At 55.7% G+C, this 21240-nt stretch overlaps 1 protein-coding gene across 2 annotated transcripts in view; it reads left to right on the top strand.

Annotated features, from left to right (window-relative positions):
- CXXC5 (CXXC finger protein 5) overlaps positions 1-12177 on the top strand; it is a 34549-nt gene extending 22372 nt beyond the window's left edge. For both annotated transcript variants that reach the window (XM_019662215.1, XM_019662223.1), the window contains exons 2-3: positions 8565-9685; positions 11159-12177. In XM_019662215.1, the coding sequence (XP_019517760.1) occupies positions 8741-9685; positions 11159-11203 (990 nt within the window). In that variant the 5' untranslated portion in view covers positions 8565-8740 and the 3' untranslated portion in view covers positions 11204-12177. The remainder of the gene's footprint in view (positions 1-8564; positions 9686-11158) is intronic.
- Positions 12178-21240: the final 9063 nt, after the last annotated feature.

The following is a 21240-nucleotide window of genomic DNA, read 5'->3' on the forward strand; positions in this document are numbered from 1 at the left end:
ACACACACACACACACAAAAACTGGTGTACACGTCGCAGAGATGTGGTGACACTCATGGGCCAGAAGAACCCACAAACATCCAGCTACTATGTAAACCACCGTACTTATACGTACACTCACTCGGGCATACAGGTACACCACAATGTAGATAACACACACCCCACTTGTACACCCAGGGAGGTCACACAAAGACCTCCACCTCCACTGCTACATAAGCCCCATGTATCTCTCAGTGCTCAAACCCACAGAGAGTGACATCTGAGACTATACACGTGCACCTGGGCACACCCACAGACCCCCAGACAACATTCATGCACACAGCATGCATAGGTGTCTGACCCACTTCCCAGGTGGACACACACCAGATACACTTGTCCATAGTGCCGCTCCTCACACTACATACCCTAACCTGAGCTCACTCCCAGGGGCCTGGTGTTCCTTGAGCACAGTTACACCACCCAAGGGGCTTTTGTCCCCTAAAATGCTGAAGTGAACTTGAGCCCCCCCCCTTGATGCACTCTGTGTCCAGGGAACCTCTGGAGAGTGGGAAAGGACTGTTGACAGATGGACTGCCCTACCCACCTTTCCTGCCTCTTTATGTATACCACCCCGAGCCCAAGAGCACTGAGATGGAGTCGGATGGGGGGGTTCTGGGTAGGTCACAGTGGACTTGGTGGCTGCTGTCAGAGGGCAGGCTCAGGAGGGTGGCCCCTCAGGCACTGTCTCTAGGTCCCTGTGCCCACCTCCAGCCCCTGGTTAGGGTGTGTAAGTGTTGGGGGGGGGGGATGTGGGCAGACTCCAGGCCCCCCAGGGTTTCTGGGGTAGCCCTGGCCATCCTCTGACTTCCTCCTCCAGCTGTGGACTGCTGTGGCCGCCCCTGAGAGGGGGAGGTAGCTGGAGGTTTAGCAGTGGCAGGGCCCCCACCCCCCAGGAAACTCAAAACCCCGGGCCAGCCGCGGGTGGCGGGTTGGGGCAGGCACAAAGAGGGCCTCTGTGCGGCCTGGCTGGGCTGCCCACAGGATTCTGGGGGAGGAGGCAGGAGCCGGTTTCCGTCCCATTCTGCTTCCTGCGGAGGCCGCCGGAATGCCCGGAGCTCTAGCCCAGCCTGGCCCGTCCGGCCCACCCGCAGCCCCTTCCCCTGTCTTTTCCTGGGCCTTAGGGTACAGCTGCAGACTTTTCTGCAACAGTGCCCTAACGTGTTTTGACCAGAGCCTGAGAGCCAGGGCCCATGGGAGCTTAGGGTGTTCCCCTAGGCTGAAATCTGAACAGGACCTCATCCTCTAGCCCAGCGGTTCTCAACCTTCCTAATGCCGCGACCCCTTAATACAGTTCCTCATGTTGTGGTGATCCCCAACCATAAAATGATTTTCATTGCTACTCTATAACTGTAATTTTGCTACTGTTATGAATCGTCATGTCATGTAAGTATCTTTTTGTTTTCCGATGGTCTTAGGCGACCCCTGTGAAAGGGTCGTTCGACCCCCAAAGGGGTCGCGACCCACAGGTTGAGAACTGCTGCTAGCCAAAACCCCTCCCTCCATGTGCCTCACAGCCATTGGCCAGTGTCAGAGAGCCACACAGACCTGGTTTCAAGTCCTGTCTCTGCCACTGATTGACCTTGTGACCTTAGGCAGGTAACCTGACTTCCTTGCGCCTCATTTCCCTCATCTGTAAATGAGGATAATGCTATTGGGTTATCAGAAAAGTCATGACGTATTTTTCCTGTTTTTCGTTGCAAAAACGTGTCATGACTTTTCTGACAACCCAATAGTTAGAATTAGAGAACTCAATGAGAAAATGCATGTAAAATGCTTAGCACCTGGCAGAGAGTAAGCACTTCCTGTGAGAGTAAGCACTTCCTGTTAGGGCCTGCCTTCATCATGTCATCTGGGAAGATAGAGGCGGGAGGCAGTTGGATGCTCCTCGCCCCAATAAGCCTCACATTATCTGTGCCTAGTCCCAACCCTTTGACCTGCCCCAAACCCTTCTCTCTAGACCCGAATTTCCCTATCTGCAAATGATTTCATGGGCCGATTCAGGCCCTCTGGGGCCCTGGGATTTGGAGGGTGGGAGGGGGTCACTATCTGGAGTCTTTTTTTCTGTATCTCTGCCTCCTTCCCCACAGCCCCTTTAGGCTCACAACTCCTGCAGTTTGGGGTAAGGAGCAAGAGCCAGCCTCCATTGTACGATGGCCAGCCTCCATTGTACGATGGGAAACTAAGGTTCAGTGTGGGGGAAACTCTTGGTCAAACTCAACAGGAAGGGAAAGGATGGAGGCACAAACCTAGACCTCAGGACTCCAATCCCTAGCCAGTCCTGACACACACCCACAAGCCCCAGAAGGACAGACTCCTCCCATCCCCAAGTCCTTGGCCCAAGTATCTCTGAGCTAGCTTTCCCTGGCTTGCCCATGGTGAAGCCCACCAGGAGGGATGTCCTAAGTAAGCATGTGGGCCCTAATCCCAGGTTGGTGTCAGCTCAGAGACATCATCGCTTTGCGAAACCTTAGCTAAGATCCTGGGGGTCCTAAATGGGGAGGGCATCATTTTTTCTGCATCATAACTGCTTATCAAATTGTCTGCTCTAAAACGGGTAATAATAGTACTTCAGAAAGTGCATATGAGGATTCAATGAGACAAAGCATTAACAGTGTCTGGCACTGTCAGGAAGGCCTCCATACGTGTTATGTCAGCGCTTGTCCCCATGGTCCCATTTTACACATGGGGAAACTGGCTCAGAGGCCATATGCCAAGCACACAGCAAGGAAGGGCCCTCCTCATCCTTTGACTCCTTTAGGGAAGGAACCTGGCTGTTGAGGAAGGACTTGTCTTTATCAGAGGTGTCCTAGCTCTGCATTTCACTCCCTAGAAACCCAGATCAGGGCATACCTCCTGTCTGGGATCTCAGTGTTCCTGCCCATGAAATGGGCTGATCCCTTCCTCCAGCTGTTTTTGGGAGTTCTGTAAGGGAGAGCAGAGCCACATGTACTCCTGGGGTTTTCTCAGCAGCATGTTTCAGTCCTCAGGCAAAGCTGTTGTTCCTGCCCTGGGAGGCAGGGCATAAGAGGGTCTGGGAATGTGGAGTCCAGAAAACATGATTGAAGCCCCCCTTTTGGCAGTCAGTTTGGGGGTATTAGTCTTAGGGAAACCCTAGTGGTATTGCGGGCCTGTCCCACCCCAGGCCATCTGCTGGGTGCTAGCAGTGGTCAGTGTATCCTTTTATGTATGTCCATCGTAGCTGTTCATGTGTCCTATGCTCTCTAGCTGGGTTGCATTTCTCCCAGCCTCCGAGACCAGTGTCCCATGTGTGTCTCCTTGGGCCTGAATGGGGCTTTTTTTTTTCCCCTCTGGAAACTCCCCAGGCTGAATCATGGAAATCAGAGATGGAAACCCCCTCCTCCACACACACACCCTATTGCTCAGCTCAGTTCAACCACTGTAGCCTGTGGTCTGCACTCCCTGCCCCACTGGCCAGCCTGCCATCAGTCTGTCCATCTCTCCTCCTGTAGAGGCCAAGGAGACCAGCCCACCAAGGTGGGTGGGGGAGTGTGAGGGGGTGGAGCAGCAATGTCAGGCGTGAGCATGGAAGTGTGGGGAAGGGTGCGTGCGATGAGCCAGGGTGTGCAAGTCCGCAGAGCTGGCCTGCCCAAGCTATGGCAGCTCAGGGTCCTGAAGGTCCCGCTGAAATGCAGCTTCCCCCAGAAGGCCTTCCCTCAGCAGGAGGGATAACTGGGAGGCTGTTCCAGCCAGCAGCGGAGTAGGGGAGGGATGGCCCCTTGCTCATACTCCGCCTTTGGTAGCGGCGATAGTTGTATAAATCTGTAAACTTACTAAACATTGTTGAATTGTACACTTACACACAACTGAATTTTATAGTATATAAATGATACCTCAGTAAAGCTGTTCAAAAAAAAAAAATCCCGCCCTTGGTCTCAAGGCCCTGCCCTGTTGGGACCCTGCCAACCTGACAGCCACACCTCGCACCCACTTCCCTATTTCTTAGGCACCCTTTCAGGCGTTTGTCCCCGTTGGTAACCTCTCCTTATTCTTAACTCACAGACTAGTGGTCCCTTCCTCCAAGAAGGGCCCCCATCCCATGCCCCACTTGGTTCCCTTCCTGCTCTCATTTCCCATTGGGTGGCCCAGCTTTTGTGGACTCCTCCAGGAGCTCTGTGTCATGCGCTGTCTCCCAATAGCACAGGGCATGGGGCTGCTATTGGGTAGGCTGTGGGGCTATGTGTAACTCTGAACGTCTAGAACATCTCACTGTGGGCCACCTATGTGCATACAGCACCATCCCACCCCACCCCCAGCACCACCACCACATGCTGTCTGGCCTGAAGGGCTCAGGACAGAGCCCTGCTGGGGGTGAATCCTGGTGGCTCCTCTGGGGCTGAGTGGAGTGAGGGCATGGCTACTACCTCTGGTGACCTCATTGCCAGCAGTCATTATGATGTCGCTGGCCCAGCATACCAGGTTCCTGCCTGGATATCTCCCAGCCCCCCAGGTGGGGGCACACCCGTGGGGTCTGTGACAGCTCTCCCCCTGACCACGTAAAGGTGACAGGCACGGTAACAACTCTGGACGGTGGGAGCATCCTCGGGGTAGCTGGGTCACCTTGTCTTGGGCTACTCCATCAGTTGATCAGGGGAGCAAAGGCGGTCATAGAGCAGGATAGTGACTAACACTTAGCTTTGGGTCAAGTTCTACCCCACACAGCACCAGCTATTTGACCTTGGCCTGACAGCTTGAACTTCTCTAAGCTTCCATGTCCTCATCTCTGAAATTGATTAATATTCCCATCTCCCAGGTTCTGGGGAGGAATCAGGGAGGGAGTGAAGACACGTAAAGCACAAGAGCACAAGACCTAGGACACAGTAGGTGGTCAATAAATGCTAGCTGATAGGGTTAGTCAGTCGGTTAAGGGAGCAGGAGTGTCACTTTGCGGTGGGAGATGGTTAGAGAGGAGCAAGGTCTATGCCTTTTGGGGCTGGCCAGGTTCTGGGGGATAGAGGCAGGGGGAGGCCCCAGCTTTGACTCTCCCTCTCTTCCCAGTGCAGCCAAAGAGCTTGAGCCCACAGGAGGTTGGGTCCCATGGCCAGGCCCTGAGGCCAAGAACCATTGACCCCCTAGCCCTTCTCCCATTTCCTCTTCCCAGGCCTCAGGCCAGAGTAGGCTGGGGCCCTGGAGGAAGTGGGTCTCATCCCAACCTCTACATCTGCTTCCCTCTCCTCTGGGCATGTCCATCTGCTTTCTCTTGGCCCCTGGGTCCCTGAGTCTGGGATTCTCCTCAGGGCTCTATTTCCATGTCTCTCAGGCCGTCAAATTTCTGAGCTGGGTTGGTGCCCTGGGTCTCCCTGAGCCCAGCCACCCAGTCTCTACTCCCCATGACCCTGTGTCCTCTAGCCTTGACCCTTTGCCCTATCCTCTCCAAATCCCCCTTTCTCTCACCCACCCCTTGAGGTCTCTGTCTTATGATCTCAATCCCCACCACCTCTGTCTCTGTTCTTCTGCCCCCATGTCCCCTCTGCCCCCCAGCTCTCCATGACTAGTTCCCCCCTCACACACACCCCCCTGCCCCCTGGGCTCTGTCCCCGCCCGTCAGCCCCTGGTCCCAGCTCCCGGCCGCCTGGCTCCTGCATGGACAAAGGGGTCCTTTGTGGGCTGACCGCGCCTGGCGGGGCGGCGGGGCGCTGGCTCCGCATTGCTGATGAAACGGAGCCCTTTGTTGTCCCTCCTCAGGCGCAGTATTTCTTTTTGGGGGCTGGATGCGTTCCTGGCAGGGCTGATGATGGATGCGCCCGCCGCCGCCCGCCTGCCCGCCAGCTTTCCCTCCCGCTCATTCCCGCTCCGCTTCAACGCAGCCCCAGCTCCTCCCCTGCTGCCTTGGCACTGCCAGGGCCTTCCTGGCCTGGAAAGGGGTTGCTGTGTGCCCTGCAGTAGAAGGCTGGGGCCTGGGAGATGGTCTTCTCTTGTGTCCGCCTCTTCCATGAGTAGGGCAAACGGGTCCGGTGGCCGAGGGTTCACTGGGACGGGGGCATCAGCTTTTCCCATGGTCTGAAGGAGATGAGCCAGGTACAAGGGCAGATTTGGAGCAAGCTTAGGAACCAGGCCTTGGGGACTAGACGTTGGTATCCGCCCACTCGGGAGTTTGAAGACAGTTACCCTGCGTGCCAGTGCCCCTTGTGTACCCCCACCTTCAGTTTCTGTGGCTGACAAACCACAGCGTTCTGCCTGCAGCACCTGTTCAGTGATATATCATGTTCTCTGGTCCCAAGCTCAGCATGTCCCAGCACTTGGGGGGCTGGGAGAGGGTAGTCCCTGAGAAAAGACCAAAAAAATGGAAGATCAGAGAGATTCAAAGAGAGGGCCAGCAATGAACAGAACATGAGGTTTGGTCCCCACCATGAGAGACTCAGGATGGAGACAAAAGCAGGGAGGCTGAGCCAGAGCGCCAGCCCTGAACGCTGTGTCGGAGGGAGCTGACTTCTAATTGACCTGCCAGCCCCGCACGCAGAGCCAGATCCTGGAGCTGGGAGGAGGGAGGGGAGAGGAGAGCAAGAGCAGCGTTAATGCCGCTATCGATTTCTGCCACCAGCCAGCAGGCCGCAGAGGCGGGGGACTCTCACAGGGGCTAGGGCGCAGACTGCTCCCCTCCCCAGCTTTCCAACCTGCGGGCGCCTGCCTTCTCCTGTCTGGGGCTGCTGGGAGTGTGGTCCAAGGCTGGGTAGTTGAGCTTGGATGGGCAGGGACTGGGCGAGTTGACTTGGGGTGATGGTCTCTAGCCCTGATCTCACATGCCCTAGTCCCCAACACCTAACTGGGTTCACCTGATGCCTGGAGGTGAGGGACCGAAGAGCTGGCCTGGGCTTGGCCCTTAGGAGGTGGGGTGGAGCACAACTGTGCTTGGACATACATGACCCCCTTCCTGTTACTACAATTCTTGACATCTGTGACACCCGCAACCCAGCCTGGACAGGTCCTCCTGGGTTTGTCCTGATGGAATCCGCCAGCTCGCCCAGTTCTTCCTCACCAGTCCTCTACCTTCACTAGGAAGGAACCTAGGTGGGCTGGTGCCCACTGGTGCGGGGCAGGCAGTGTCTGGCTTTCTGCTGATGCCTGCCACTCCCCTCACCCTGGAGACAGAGTGTTTCGCTTTTCTACACCTACTCCTTGTTGCCACTCTTCGGCAGTCCTGAGGGAGGGGCCCTGCCTGCTGGGGGCCTTGATTTCGCCCCCTGTAAGTCCTGAGGGTTGAACTAGATGACTTCCCGGGACAGGCTGAGTCCTGTGACTGGGGGATGGTGGGGTTGCCTGGGGACAAAGATGCAGTGTGTGCTGCCCCCAAGCCCAGGGCGGGGCAGGCCCAGCCAGATGTGTGCCTCCCCCTTGAGCCACCAGCTGCTCAGGCTGGGCCCAGTCCTCCCACCTCTCTCCTGGGGGTTGCTAGGCTGAAGCAGGCAGACAGGGAAGGGACGCTAGAGAGCCAAGGCTGATGAGGAAACTGCCACTCACTCTGCTCCATCTGGAATGGTTCCTTCCAGAGCTCCTGGCCAAGGAGCCTGGCTGCTCACGTGCCTTGTCTTGGGGCCTGAGCAGAACAGGCTCTGTCTTGGGAAGGGTCACACCTACTCTCAGTGTCCAACTTGCACCAGCCAGAGGTCCCTCCTGCCCATAGCCCAGCTCTACGTTCTCACTGGGACCTCCACCCATCTGGGAGTCAGCCCGGAGCACAGCAGTGAGGCCTGAGTAGAGACAAGAGTGGGGTCTGAGGTTTGAGAATAAGATGGAAGTGTATGTCGGTATGTGCACAAGCTTGTCCCCCGCTCTAGGGCAAGACTTGTCCTCTAGCACAGTATCTTGCCTGCCCTCTAGCAAGCGGATACATGCTCCTTTAAATAGGGGTTCTGACCTTTATTTGGCAAGCTCTGTTAAAGGCAAACCATTTCCTTTACCTGCAGGACTTGTCAGAGCCTTGAAATAATTGATCTTACAGGAATATCCAGTGAGGATCCAGGGACAGCTTCCCATATTTTGGTCTACACCTTCAAGCCCTCCAGAGGCTGTTCTAAGCCCTCTTCTCTATAGTTGGGTCAGGAACAGAAGATTAGGAAGCACAAGGTGACTCTGTAACCCCCTGAGGTTAATAAACATCTCCAGCTCTCTCTCCTACCCTCAACCCAGGAAGGACTGCCTACCTCCATCAGGTCTACCAGACCCCAGCAGGGCAGGTCTGGCTATGGAGACTGGGCTGAGCCATTTGGTGTATCCATGGGCTAGTCAATTCTCCTAAACCTTGTCTTGCTCATCTATAAAATAGGGTATTACTAGCCAGTAGTACTTCGTAGGGTTCTTGTAAGTCTTAACTGAGATAGAACAAATAAAAAATTCCTCACGGGGTGTGTGTAGGGGATTTATTAAATGGCTAATTAGGCTTGTGGTTGTTAAAATGGCAATGTAGTTATTGGTGGTGGCGGTGGTGGTGGTGGTGGCGGCGGTGGCGGTGGTGGAGGTGGAGGTGGAGGTGTTGACTGCTGCCCTGATTCTGTATCTTGCCCTGACAGAGTGAAGACACTTCCACGGGGACAACTGACCATGTACCTGCCCTGAGCATCGAGGTCCACCAGGCATCTCTCTTGTGGGCAGCAGGGCCCGGGCTTGTCTGAGGACTCACACACACACCCCACCCCCTACAGTTGGTAGGCTCCCCCAGCAGCGGGGTCTGGGCCTCGGCCCCACCATGTCGAGCCTCGGCAGTGGCTCCCAGGACACCGGCAGCAGTAGCAGTAGCAGCAGCAGCAGCACCACCACCACCACCACCGCCAATGGCAGCAGTGGCAGCGGCCCAAAGGCGGGAGTGGCCGACAAGAGTGCAGCGGTGGCCGCCGCTACTCCAGCCTCGGTGGTGGCGGATGATGCACCACCCCCCGAGCGTCGGAACAAGAGTGGCATCATCAGCGAACCCCTCAACAAGAGCCTGCGCCGCTCCCGCCCTCTCTCCCACTACTCTTCCTTTGGGGGCAGTGGGGGCAGTGGCGGTGGCAGCATGATGGGCGGCGAGTCGGCCGAAAAGGCTGCTGCGGCTGCAGCCGCTGCCTCCCTGTTGGTCAATGGGCACGACCTGGCGGCGGCCATGGCTGTGGACAAAAGCAACCCTACCTCAAAGCACAAAAGTGGTGCTGTGGCCAGCCTGCTGAGCAAGGCCGAGCGGGCCACGGAGCTGGCAGCCGAGGGACAGCTGACGCTGCAGCAGTTTGCGCAGTCCACGGAGATGCTGAAGCGCGTGGTGCAGGAGCACCTACCGCTGATGAGTGAGGCGGGCGCGGGCCTACCTGACATGGAGGCCGTGGCGGGAGCCGAAGCCCTCAATGGCCAGTCCGACTTCCCTTACCTGGGCGCCTTCCCCATCAACCCAGGCCTCTTTATCATGACCCCGGCGGGCGTGTTCCTGGCTGAGAGTGCGCTGCACATGGCTGGGCTGGCCGAGTACCCCATGCAGGGGGAGCTGGCCTCCGCCATCAGCTCGGGCAAGAAGAAGCGGAAACGCTGTGGCATGTGTGCGCCCTGCCGGCGGCGCATCAACTGCGAGCAGTGCAGCAGTTGTAGGAACCGAAAGACTGGCCATCAGATTTGCAAATTCAGAAAATGTGAGGAACTCAAAAAGAAGCCTTCCGCTGCTCTGGAGGTAACGGCGCCTTAGAGGGAGGTGTGTGGGCTCTTGCATCTGTCTGGCAGTCCAAACCCACCCCCAACCCCCAACCCCACCTTTCCTGCTTGGGTAAGGGTCTGGGAGACACCCAGCCAATATCTGGGCTTTTGGGTTCTAGGCCAGGCTCCAAGACACCAACCAGTTCACTGCCTCAGTAGTCAGAGCCACATCCTGAGATCCTATTAGGTTGAAGTTTTCAAGGCAAGCATAAAACTCCAGGCAGAGGCCTAGCATTCCCAGCCAGGCCCTGGCATTCTGAATCCCCTCCTGCAGGTCTGGGCCAGGTAGTGAGATTCCCATATGTGTCCTAAGTTTTTGACTTTCAGATATGTCCTAAAGCCTCCCATTTATGACCTAAGATTCTGGGACTCACCCCTGCCCCATTTGACGAGGTTCTGTCTCATGGACTCGGTGGCTTTGAAGAATAACCCTTTCACTAGCCCCTTTAGAGAGCCCAGCCTTTTCCCCAAGACTACCCAAGGATAGAGGAGCTCCAGTGCTGACCACCCTGCTCTGTGGCCTGAAAGAACCCTGGATCTAGGCACCTAGTTGACAAATTTGGGGTGCCTTGGGGCCCCAGATCAGTTTGGTTGCATAGCCAGTGGCCAGGGATCCTATGGACCTGGGATTAGTGGGTGATCCTGGGGTATGGGCAAGGCATGTCCACTATGGGATTGGCTTAAAGAAGGCCAAACGATTCCCATACTGCTTTCTCTCTCCACCCTCAGCTATGGTGCCAGGCCTGGGTACAAAAGCTTCTTTTCAGTCTGCTGTACCTGCCCCATCCCCACACCTCTACAAGTGGGCTTGACGCAAATGTCCAGAACGGTTAGAAAATAATAATGGCATCCCAACTGTGGCTACCTACCCCCTGAACCCCAAACCTCATATATCTGCCCTCCCGCCCAGAGAACACACCTATATGCACACAGAGGCACCCACTCTTGTCTACTGTACACACACACACCCCTGCCCAGTGCATGTAGTCTTAACTATAGATGCAGCTTCTTAATAAACACAGCAGGTATCCTTCCTCTCCACCACAGCTCCAAAACACGCTGCACACTGGCAGAGCTTGAAGTGCACATCCATATATGTGTCCAGTGCACATGCTTACACGCTCATTTGCCAGAAACGTGCACAGCTCCCAGATGCACCACAGCCACCTGGCGCTTGCAGTCTTTGGACCAGGGAAAGGGGTGTTCCTGTCTGGAAGGAGGACTCCTGGGCACAGTGGCTCAGGAGGACTCAGGGTGCTCCAGGCCCGTCAGCGTCCCACTGGGTCAAGGCCCTGGCCTGACCAGGATGGCAGGAACTCCACGGGGTGGCTGCCTTTACTCCATGCCCATCCCTCCGCCATGAGGCCGTCCACGGGGAAACGTCTTTGCACCAGGCCCAGCCGGACCCTGACTGAACTCTCTCCTTGTTTTTGTCTCCCGCCCCCGCCAGAAGGTGATGCTTCCGACGGGAGCTGCCTTCCGGTGGTTTCAGTGACGGCGGCGGGAACCCAAAGCTGCCCTCTCCGTGCAATGTCACTGCTCGTGTGGTCTCCAGCAAGGGATTCGGGCGAAGACAAACGGATGCACCCGTCTTTAGAACCAAAAATATTCTCTCACAGATTTCATTCCTGTTTTTATATATATATTTTTTGTTGTCGTTTTAACATCTCCACGTCCCTAGTATAAAAAGAAAAGGAAAAAAATTTAACTGCTTTTTCGGAAGAACAACAAAAAAAGAGGTAAAGACGAATCTATAAAGTACCGAGACTTCCTGGGCAAAGAATGGACAATCAGTTTCCTTCCTGTGTCGATGTCAATGTTGTCTGTGCAGGAGATGCAGTTTTGTGTAGAGAATGTAAATTTTCTGTAACCTTTTGAAATCTAGTTACTAATAAGCACTACTGTAATTTAGCACAGTTTAACTCCACCCTCATTTAAACTTCCTTTGATTCTTTCTGACCATGAAATAGTGCATAGTTTGCCTGGAGAACCCACTCAACGTTTATAAAGAGAATGTTGATGGCGCCGTGTTGAAGCCCCTCTGTATCCATCCACGTGGGCAGAGCTGCCGTGATGAGCTCACAGAGGAGGAGGAAGCCACCTCCCCACCCCCGGGCCCAGGCCAGGCCTGCTGTACCCACGGTCCCCACAATGAGATCCCCCACCCCAACAGTGAAGATTTTGCAAAAATGAAAGTTCTGTTCGTTTATCCATTGAGATCTGGGGAGCCCATGTTTCAATAGTTCTGATCCTGGCTACTTCCCTTAGAGAAAATAAGTCCTTTTTTTCTGGCCTGGCTGATGGCGACAGAAGAAAAGGCTTCTTTGCGTGGTCCCCTACCAGTGGGGGTGGGTACCCAGGGGGCCCCCTTGCCTATGGCCAGCTTCCTGCTGATGAACATGCTGTTTGTATTGTTTTAGGAAACCAGGCTGTTTTGTGAATAAAACGAATGCATGTTTGTGTCACGAAGCACCGCTGGCCTCTTGCTCTCCGGTTGGGGGCTGTTGCTTGACGGGGGTTGTCTGAGACCACCTTGGGAAGGAAGAAGGATCACCCGGGAACGTTTAGAATAGGGATCTCTTGGGAAGTGAGGCCCTCTGGGTCCACAACGGGGGCAAATGCAGGAGTAGCCAGCCTGGCCGACAGGATGGAAATGCTATTAATCTGGAAGTGGCTGGTATTAGAGTACCTCACCTGTCTGATTGTACCCCCTACCATAGAACCTGGACCTCCAGGGACCTTTACTCACCTGGAGCCACCTCTATTCACCTCAAGTCAACAGGGCCTGATCACTGCAAGGCAGTCAGCACTCCTGGGGTGTGGGGACTGAGCTGCCTGTTCAGGTCCTTATTTCTTTCTACTTGCAGGGATCTAGTGCTTCCCCAACTACTGAGGTGAGTCCCCAGGAAGCAGTTTTAGCCCAGGTTCATGGGGACCTGGCTATGCCCAACACACACACAGAGACCCTCCACGTATCCCCCTTAATGGCCTATAGGCTGCTGGATTAGGGCCTAGGAGTGTCCCTAGCTTTGTCTCTTGTTTGACTATCCCAACGCCTGAACATTTGTTGGCACAAGGTTGTCTTGGGACCTCAGAGGCCAGATGTCTGGGGAAATCATCACAGAGCCACATGGTCTAGGCTAGGGCAGCCTGAACAGGAAGGGCTGGCAGCTGCATACCCCCTTGCCCCCGCACATCACAGGCTGGCCTGCAGGATGAGGCCTGTCGTGCACTTGACAGGGAGGCAGTCTTCCCACCCAGCTGCTTTAAGCCTGGCTAAGACGGAGGCTAGACTTGAGGAAGGACTTCCCGACGATGTTAGCTTCAGGTGGGTGAGGGCTTTTGGGATGAGAGAAGGGGCAACTTCTAAAGCTGAGTGGGCAGTGAGGTGGGGGAGATGGGCCACCTCTGCCGTTGTTCCTAGGAGGAGAAAAAGCAGCCATGTTGGGAGAGAGCTCTGACCCTCAACCCCTTCCTGTGTGTCACAAGCTCCTTTCCAGCACCAGGAGCTCAGCAGCCTGGCCTGGCACAGTGGGGGCAGGCGGGGGCGGTGGGAGGCAGCTTTCAACTCCATCTCTGCCTGGGAAAAATTCCCTTTCATGTGGCTGCCTGTGATCTCGCCAGGCGGCTCTGGGCTCTGCCGAAGGGGGGTGTCCAGCTGGGAGTAGGGGGAGGTGTTGCAGCCAGTGGGGGGGGGGGCAGGGGGCACCCTCACCCCCTGCACAAGGCAAACTGCTGCACCTCAGAATCTCAGGGTGGAGAGGGTCCTCCTTGGGGGTGTGGGAGTGGGAAGCCTAGCCAGCAGGGGGCACCCAGGCAGGAGGCCCCTGCCTGCCCCCACCTGGCTGCTGGCAGCACACAGGCCACAGATGGCCTCGGCCAGCCCTCATTGGCATGCCTACAGGTGTGGGGTGGACAGCTCCCGTGCCAGCCCCAAGGGCAGGCGGGTGCTGTGACTCAGCCAGTCTGTACCTTGTAGTGTGCCAACTTACAGCCGAGGCATGGTTCCTGGGCCCACCTCCCAACACAGAGAAGCCCTAAGCTTGAAGCCCCTCACCTCTTCCGACTTCAGCCTCTTACGCTGTGATTTGTGGAAATGGTCGGCCAGTCCCTCTGTCTGGTGGAGGCCCAGGCAGGGCTGGGAAAGCTGAAGGCCGAACACGTGATCCATCCTCAGTTGCTACCTCATCTGGGAAATGGGGACGATAATAGTCTCCCATAAAATCCCCTGAGGATGAAATGAGATCACTCTAGGGAGGGGCCTGGTTCATCTTAAGTGCTCTGTCAATGGTAGCTGGTGTTGCTATTTTAAAACTATTCACCTAAATCTCACCAAGATGTCCCCCATCTTTTGCCCAGGGTGTGCGTCTTCCCTAAAACCCTAGCCACCCCACCTTCTACCTTTCAGAGTGGCTTAGCTGCTGCGCCTTTCCCCCACAGGCGCCAGTCCTGTCTTTCTGCTTGTTTCTCGGGCTCACTGTCTCTGAATCTCTGTCTTGATGGTATCTGTTGGTCTCTCTTTTCTGTGTCTCTGAGTCGCTGTGTCTCTCATGTCTCCACATCTCTCTCTGTCTCCCTGTATCTTGTATCTCCGTGTCTTTCTTTTGCAGGCTCACCCCTGCTGCTCTCCCGTCTGACAGAGACATACTTAGAAGCGGGCTCTCCTGTGGAGTTGTATGCCCAATTCCCCTCCCCAGGGGGTGCCCTCAGCTGCACTCTGTTACAGTTGGGAGCCTGACCTTCTGGTGACCCAGGAGCCTTCACCCCAAGCACCCCTTACCCACACCTGGGTGGCAGGGAGTGGCTTGAGAGGCTGGGGGTGCACATAGGGCTGGAGACAAACCCAGCCTCCATGCAGCTGTAAGAGAGAGAGAGAGATGCTTCAAGGCCCTGACAACCGTGTGAGGCCGTGTGCAGCAATGTGGCTATGTGTGACACTGAGTGTGACATGAAAATAGGTCTGTGACAGTGTGGTAGACTGTGATGTGAGACCTCGTGTGGCCATGGGTTAGTATATGATGTTAGCAGCCACACTTTGGGTATTCTGTGACATTGCATGTATAATCCTGTGACATTGTACGATTCTGTAACAGACCCAGTGTGATCCAGGTTGTGCAACTGAATGTGTGACATTGGGTGATTCTATGTGTGTGACACTGGATATGCAAAACTGATATTGTATGGCATGCATGACCCTGTGACAGACACTGGATGATTCTATGTGGTTTGTGACATTGTGTCTGTGAGACCACCATGGGTGTGGCCCTGGGACTGACATCAGGGATTCTATGTGATTATGTGGTGCTGGCTTGGGACCATGCTGTGATCCTGTAACATTGTCCATATAACCCTGGGTGTGTGCTCATGATACTGTGTATCGGTGTGCACCTGTGAACCACTCAGTGATGCTGACATGTGTGTGCCTTGTATGTCTTTCTCTATGGCATTTCCTGATAGCCATGCAACTCTGGGGATAGAGTGGGGGTCCTGGCAGCCCCTCTTACCCCCAGCCTGGCCCTGAGGCCCAGTCTGGGTGGGGGAGCTGGCGTGGGGTCAGCAGGCACAATTCCCACCGCTGCCACAGCCCCTCTCCCAGCCTCACCACCGAGGGCTTCAGCTCCACAGAATATCCTGGCAACCCCAGCCTCTTTGTTCTCTGTGGCCGCCAAAGGCCTCCCCCACCCCAGCCTGCCCAGCTCCTGCCAGGCGTCCCCCTTCCCCCCACAGCAGCGGGGCTTGGCCTGACCTAGTCCCTTGCTGCCCTTATCCCCGCACTTGGACTGGGGCCCCTGTCTCATGCCCTGAGCCTGATTCAACACTCCAGATTGGGCCTTTGACCCTCTGCTATGAGCTTGCTGTGATCGGTCATGTTATGCAGGAAGAAGGAAGCAGGACAGCTCCTATAGTATACTGGGTGATTGTGGCCAGGAGCTAAGCTCTCTGTATGGGTACTTCCCCTCGACCCAAGGCTAGTTGGAGGCTGCCTTCAGTCTGGCATGATTTCAATTTGTCAAGTGAGTTTGCTCCTTTGGCTCCAGAAAGCCATCAGGATAGATAGGGATTATTACCTATTTTACAGATGAGAAAATGAAGTCCAGAGTATGTAACATGCCTAAGTCACAGAGCAAGATGGTAGCAGGTCCTGATTAGAACTTGGCTCCTGGCTGCCAGACCCCTGCACCAGGCGGCTTTGGGAGGACCAGCTGCCTCAACCTAAGGGAAAGGGGATCTGGGAGTCTGGACACATGGGTCCTCCTCACTTCTTGGTCACCATGTGTCAAAGTCACACTGCGCATGTGCGTGTGTGTGTGTGTGTGTGTGTGCGCGCACGCCCTTGCTGGATGACCTTGGCCAAATGCCCTTGCCTCTCTGTTTCCAAGAAAGAAGGGCAAAATTACCAGAGGTTGTGGGGTGGGGCACTTGGCAGGGTGCTTTGCAGAACAACAAGGTCACCTCACAGTGCCAAGATTCAGCATCTCCAACAGGGACATGGGGCTGGTGGGCCAGGGTGCAGATTCTGGCGTGGGGCTCCAGCCTCTATTCCCAGGCTAAGCCTAGCTCTGCTGTCACAAAGGAGGTGGTAATGGCCACATGGTTCCTCTGCAGTCAAGGCCACTTCAACCTGACCTGATTGCAGCACCAGCTCCCACTCCCTCCCAGGTGCCAGAGATGAATGGATGGAGGTCACTGCGCAGCCCGCCCTGGCCCCCCACTGCCCACTGGAGGCCCTATGCCGATAGGCACTGCTGACGGCAGCCAACACATGGGGGAGGACAAACAAGGTGGGGGAGGGCAGGCAGCCAGGCACCAGCATGTTAATACAGACCTTGGCCCAGGCGTCCTGCAGGCAGGTAATCAGCACAGAGAGGCCCAGCTGCCCCCCAAGGTCACACAGCCCCTCAGGGAGTCCTGTCCCAGAGGTCCGCATCCCCCTGAGGGCCCCTTGAAGGCTCTTCTTGCCACACAGTGGAGAATGGCTGAGAAGATGGGGGCGGGGGGTTGCGGGAGGGTCCCCTGAGGCCACCGACCCGGCTGCCAGAGCGGACACTTTCATCTCTCTTCGCCTGTCGACCTGCCATCCCTCAGCGGCATTAAATTCCCCTCCTGCCAGAGAACAAGGGCTGCCTCAGATTCCAGGCAGCAGGGCGTGAAGATGGGGTGGGCCCAAGGGAAGAGAGCTGAGCTGGCCCTCGGGATTCCAGGCCTGGGTGCAAAGCACCTCGGCTGGGGGGCAGGGGGTTTGGTCTGCGGGCTCTCGTGCCCGCTAACCCAAAATCTGATTCAGTCTGTGTCCTGTTGCTTTCTCCCTCCTGATTGATGCCTTCCCCGCCCATCAAGTGGTATCTCTTCAAGCGCCTTCTTAACCCCTGCAGGCCAGGTCTGGTGTCCTTGTGCCACCCCCATCGCTGCGCGGATCACTCTGGGTGACATCACCTGGCTTCAGGGGTGTGGTCTGCAGCTCAGTGAGGGCGGCACTGGCACCAGAAAACCTCTGTGGGCTGAATAAACACCTCCTCTTTCTGGGCATATTTTCCTCATGCATTTCGAACCCTAATTGGAATGCCATCCACTAGGGAGGGGAAACTTACTAGAAACAGCTCTTTTCCCCAGGCCCCTGGAAGGTCCATATTCTGCATCACTACCCTTGGTTAGAGGTGCTAACGATATCCTCCTGCCTCACAAGGCATAGAGCTTGCAGCCCATGTGCCAGGTGTTGGACCAGTCCATTGCATATACTAGCTCACAACTCCATGAGGAGGCCATTGATGAGTTGAGGTTGAGGTTCAGAGAGATAGAGGTAGAGAGACATAGCCAAGGTCATACAGCCAGGTTCCTCTTGTTTCAGAAGCTGGCCTTTCAACACCTGGTTATGCTTCAGACTTTGACTGGAATGAACCCCCCACCCCACATGCTGCCTGTAATCCTGCTCAGAAGTTGGGATTAAGGTCAAGAATTACTTCCTTCAACTTTTCTGCACTTTCTGACTTCGTTTTTTAGTTTTTCCAGTAAACTTATATTGCTTTTCAAATCGGAACACCCAATAAAGTTAGTCAACCAAATGTTCTTAAGCCCAGAAAGGTTTGGAAGCAAAGAGGAATGTATGTGTGAGGTGGGGAGGGGGGTGAGAGGGTAACCCATGATCACTGCCCCCTCCCCTGGAATGACAAGGTGTGATATTTGGGGGGCCCAAAGTGGGTGCAGCCTGACTCAACAAAGGCCCTGCCCCTCCACCTCCCTGGTGTCTTCCCACCATGCCCCCAACCCCTCACCCAGCTCTGAATCCTGCCTAAGAGTGGGGCACTGCCTGCGGCTGAGTTTAGCTCTGCTGAAGTGGGATCCACAGGCAGCTGCTGGGGTCCAGGGGGAGTGGCTTTGAGGGTGAGGGCAAGGGCAGTGCCTGCTGTTGATAAGGCGACAGAGCCTTTGGGAGCCAGGACGCAGTGAAGCCATGGAAACGCAGCCAAGGTGTAAGGCTGGCTCAGCTGCTTCCCCCAGGTGGCCGCCTCCCAGGCCTGGTGGGGGCCCAGTAAGACAGGTCCACCCACTCCCTGACCTCCTGCCAAGCTTGGGCAGGCGGCTGGGCAGGCTGGATGTCATCCCAGCTCGCTTTCCCCCGGGCCAGACTTCGGTCAAGCCTTAGGTCTGAGAAGAGGGCTGAGGACAGAGGCAAGAGTGCTCTGAGTCCTCAGCGCCAAAGTCCCCTGACCCCATTCAATCCCTCCCACCTTCTACTGCCCCCTTCTTTCCTATAAATATGTGTGCATTATTTACCTTAAGCATTTTGATAAATCATAATAGCAGAGACATCTGCTGTCAAAACTGCAAACTGCATTTGAGGCTCAGCTGGCGGCCAAGGGCTAGAGTCCGGGGGTGCAAAGGCTGTGATGGTCTGAGGGGGATAATATGGACACCTCCCCCTTCTTCTAGGGTTTGGCCTTGAAGGGGACCCAGGCTCCATCCCTTTGGGACCCCTCCTCAGTAGCTGCTGACCAGGAAATCTTCCTAAGGAGGCTACCCACCCCCCCAACTGTTTCCTCCTTCCTGCCTCCTTCTGCCTCAGAATTAATGCAGCCGTGACAGCGGCTGAGAAGTCCCCGAGCGGAGATTAACTCCTGGGGCAGCACGGGCTGGGTTGACCATGGGAGGCTGAGGAGTGGGGGGCTGACGCATAGGGCTCACAAGATTAATCGCCCTGCAGCCGGCCTCATCACGAGGGTGCCTAGAGCTCCGACTCCCCCCACCCTCAGAGGGGCACTGGGTCCCGTGTCAGGAGGTTGCCCTGCCTCCTGCAGCCCCCATTGCCCCCAGTCCAACTGGTGGGAGGATTTGGGAAGCTGAGACTGAGTTCCTTTCTCATTTTCTCTCCCCTTCCTGGTGGCTCTCGGGGACCCTTGAGGACCCAGCAGCAATCCTGTGGCCTCTTTCCCTCCTCTATTCCTAGCTTGGCTCGGCAGCCCCAGCAGAGGGAAGCTCTGACCCTAGCTTGTCTACCTACCCGCTCTGGTCCCACTGGCCCCACTGGCCTGCCAGTTCCCTAAAGCAGAGCAAGGGGGTAAGGGGTTTAAAAAGGAGTGCAGTGGATCTGTTGGCTCTAGGCCTGATGGCCTGTTATCCAGCCAGACCCCACTAAACCACCCCTGTGGGTCTGTGGAAGTGGTGGAGAGGGGATCCTGCGTAGATACAGAGTAAATTCACTGGCTGATAAAGCACCGGGGTCAAGGACCTGTGTATTGGCCTTTTTCAGCCAGTCACCCACTTACAAAGTCTTTTAGGGGTCGCAGCTAGTGGGATTGAGATTAGACATGGGAGTCAAGTTCCCCAGGGAGGCAGGGGAGGACCTAAAGGAGGCTGAGCTGTGGTTGGAGTCAGTTGATTCTGCAAGTCTGTCTGGAGAACCCTCTTCTGTACACCCACCGCCTCAGGTGTCCTCATCACAGCCCTGCTAGGATCATGCTGGGGGAACTCTCCTGTTCATTTGCTGGTCTTCCCAGCTAGAAGGTGAGCTCCAGGGGGGAGGAGCTTGTCTACCTGGCACATACTAGGTGCTCAATAATGTTAAATAAATGGATGGATTGGAGGTGGAGGACATGGATTGGCTCTCTATGTATAAGGAGCTGGAGAAATAAATTTTTAGGTGTGAGCTTGAGAACCCCAACTGCAGTGCAATAGGCTGGTGACTGCCGGGGGAGGGGGGCAAGAGAAAATGGGGACTGCAGCTGGGTACCAAGTTGACCCTTATAGACTCTGTGACCTTCTACAAGAGGCTCCCCTCTCTGGGCCTAGGTTTACTCATCAGCAAGTGACATCATTTCCCAGAGATACTGAGGATGGAATGAGAAGTCCTGTGTGAAAGGTCCTTGTGAACTTCCAAACCTTGTACCCCTTGGTGAGCAAGAGATCTGAGTGGATGGGAAGAGCCAAGAAGGCTTCTTGGAGGAGGTGTTAGTGGAGCTGAGCCTTCAAGGATCATGCTGCTTACCTAGGAGACCTGGAGACTGGTACTCCTGAAGAAGAGAGGAAACCATACTCGAGGGAGCTCAGAGAACTGTGGGATCAATGTCAAGCTCTAGGATGAATGCTATATTTTGTCAGGGACAGTGGGAGCCAGTGATGGTTCTGGAACGTGGGCAGCCTTTGGAGAGACTTAAGTCTGGAGTGAAGCTTACAGTCAACCTGAGTATGTGGGGCCAATTTCCAACTGCGCTTGGGCCCCTGGGGCTGGGGTGGGGAGTCAGCAGGAGGCCATGATCCCTACCATGTCCCCTTCCAGGAAAACCACACCATATCCTGTGTTAGGAAGTGGGGCGTTAGGCTTGACAAGAAGTGGCCTATCAGTTTCGGGGCCTTGACCACTCATTACAAGATGTGGAATCCAAGTTTCAGAATGGCCAGGCTGGTTGAAGGCCTCCTGGACCCATTCACTTTCTGGAGATGGGGATAAGGGGACATTTGGGTCCTACCTCTTACCCCCCAAAACCCTAACCTAGAAACTGTAGGGTCCTGGGCTGGGAAGCAAGGGGCTGGGATTTCCAACCAAGCCCTACCCCCTAGCTGGCTTCATGGTCACATGACCAAAGGCATAGCCAGCCCTTCCTGTGACTAGCTTTCCCAATCAGTGCAATGGAGTCCCTTCAAGCATCAATCAACCAAAGTTTTAGGCCTTTCCTGGGCATTCAGGCCTCAGGAGGGAGCTGTAATTTCGGGGTCCTTCACTCCTGCCCCCTCCACCACCCCTATGCTGGGTCTCTTCCCTTCTCCTGCTCCGCCATCCACAACCCCCTCACCCATGACCCTGTGGCCAGCAGCCTCTGCTGCTGTCATCCGTTGTCATGGGAACCTCACAGCTCTGACCTGGTGGTGCAGGCGAGAGCTGGCCTGGAGCTCCTAGCAGGGGGAGCTGAGGGGAGCAGGGGGTAAGATGGGGGTGCCTGTCCCTGACAGCTTGCTTGTGTGCTGATGCACCCCAGAGAAGGGGACACTGGAAAGGTGACTCGGATAGGGATGGGCTGGGATGCAGGGTCTCAGGGCCTG

The sequence above is a fragment of the Hipposideros armiger genome, unplaced genomic scaffold (assembly GCF_001890085.2).
Source record: "Hipposideros armiger isolate ML-2016 unplaced genomic scaffold, ASM189008v1 scaffold_11, whole genome shotgun sequence".
Taxonomy (NCBI): domain Eukaryota; kingdom Metazoa; phylum Chordata; class Mammalia; order Chiroptera; family Hipposideridae; genus Hipposideros; species Hipposideros armiger.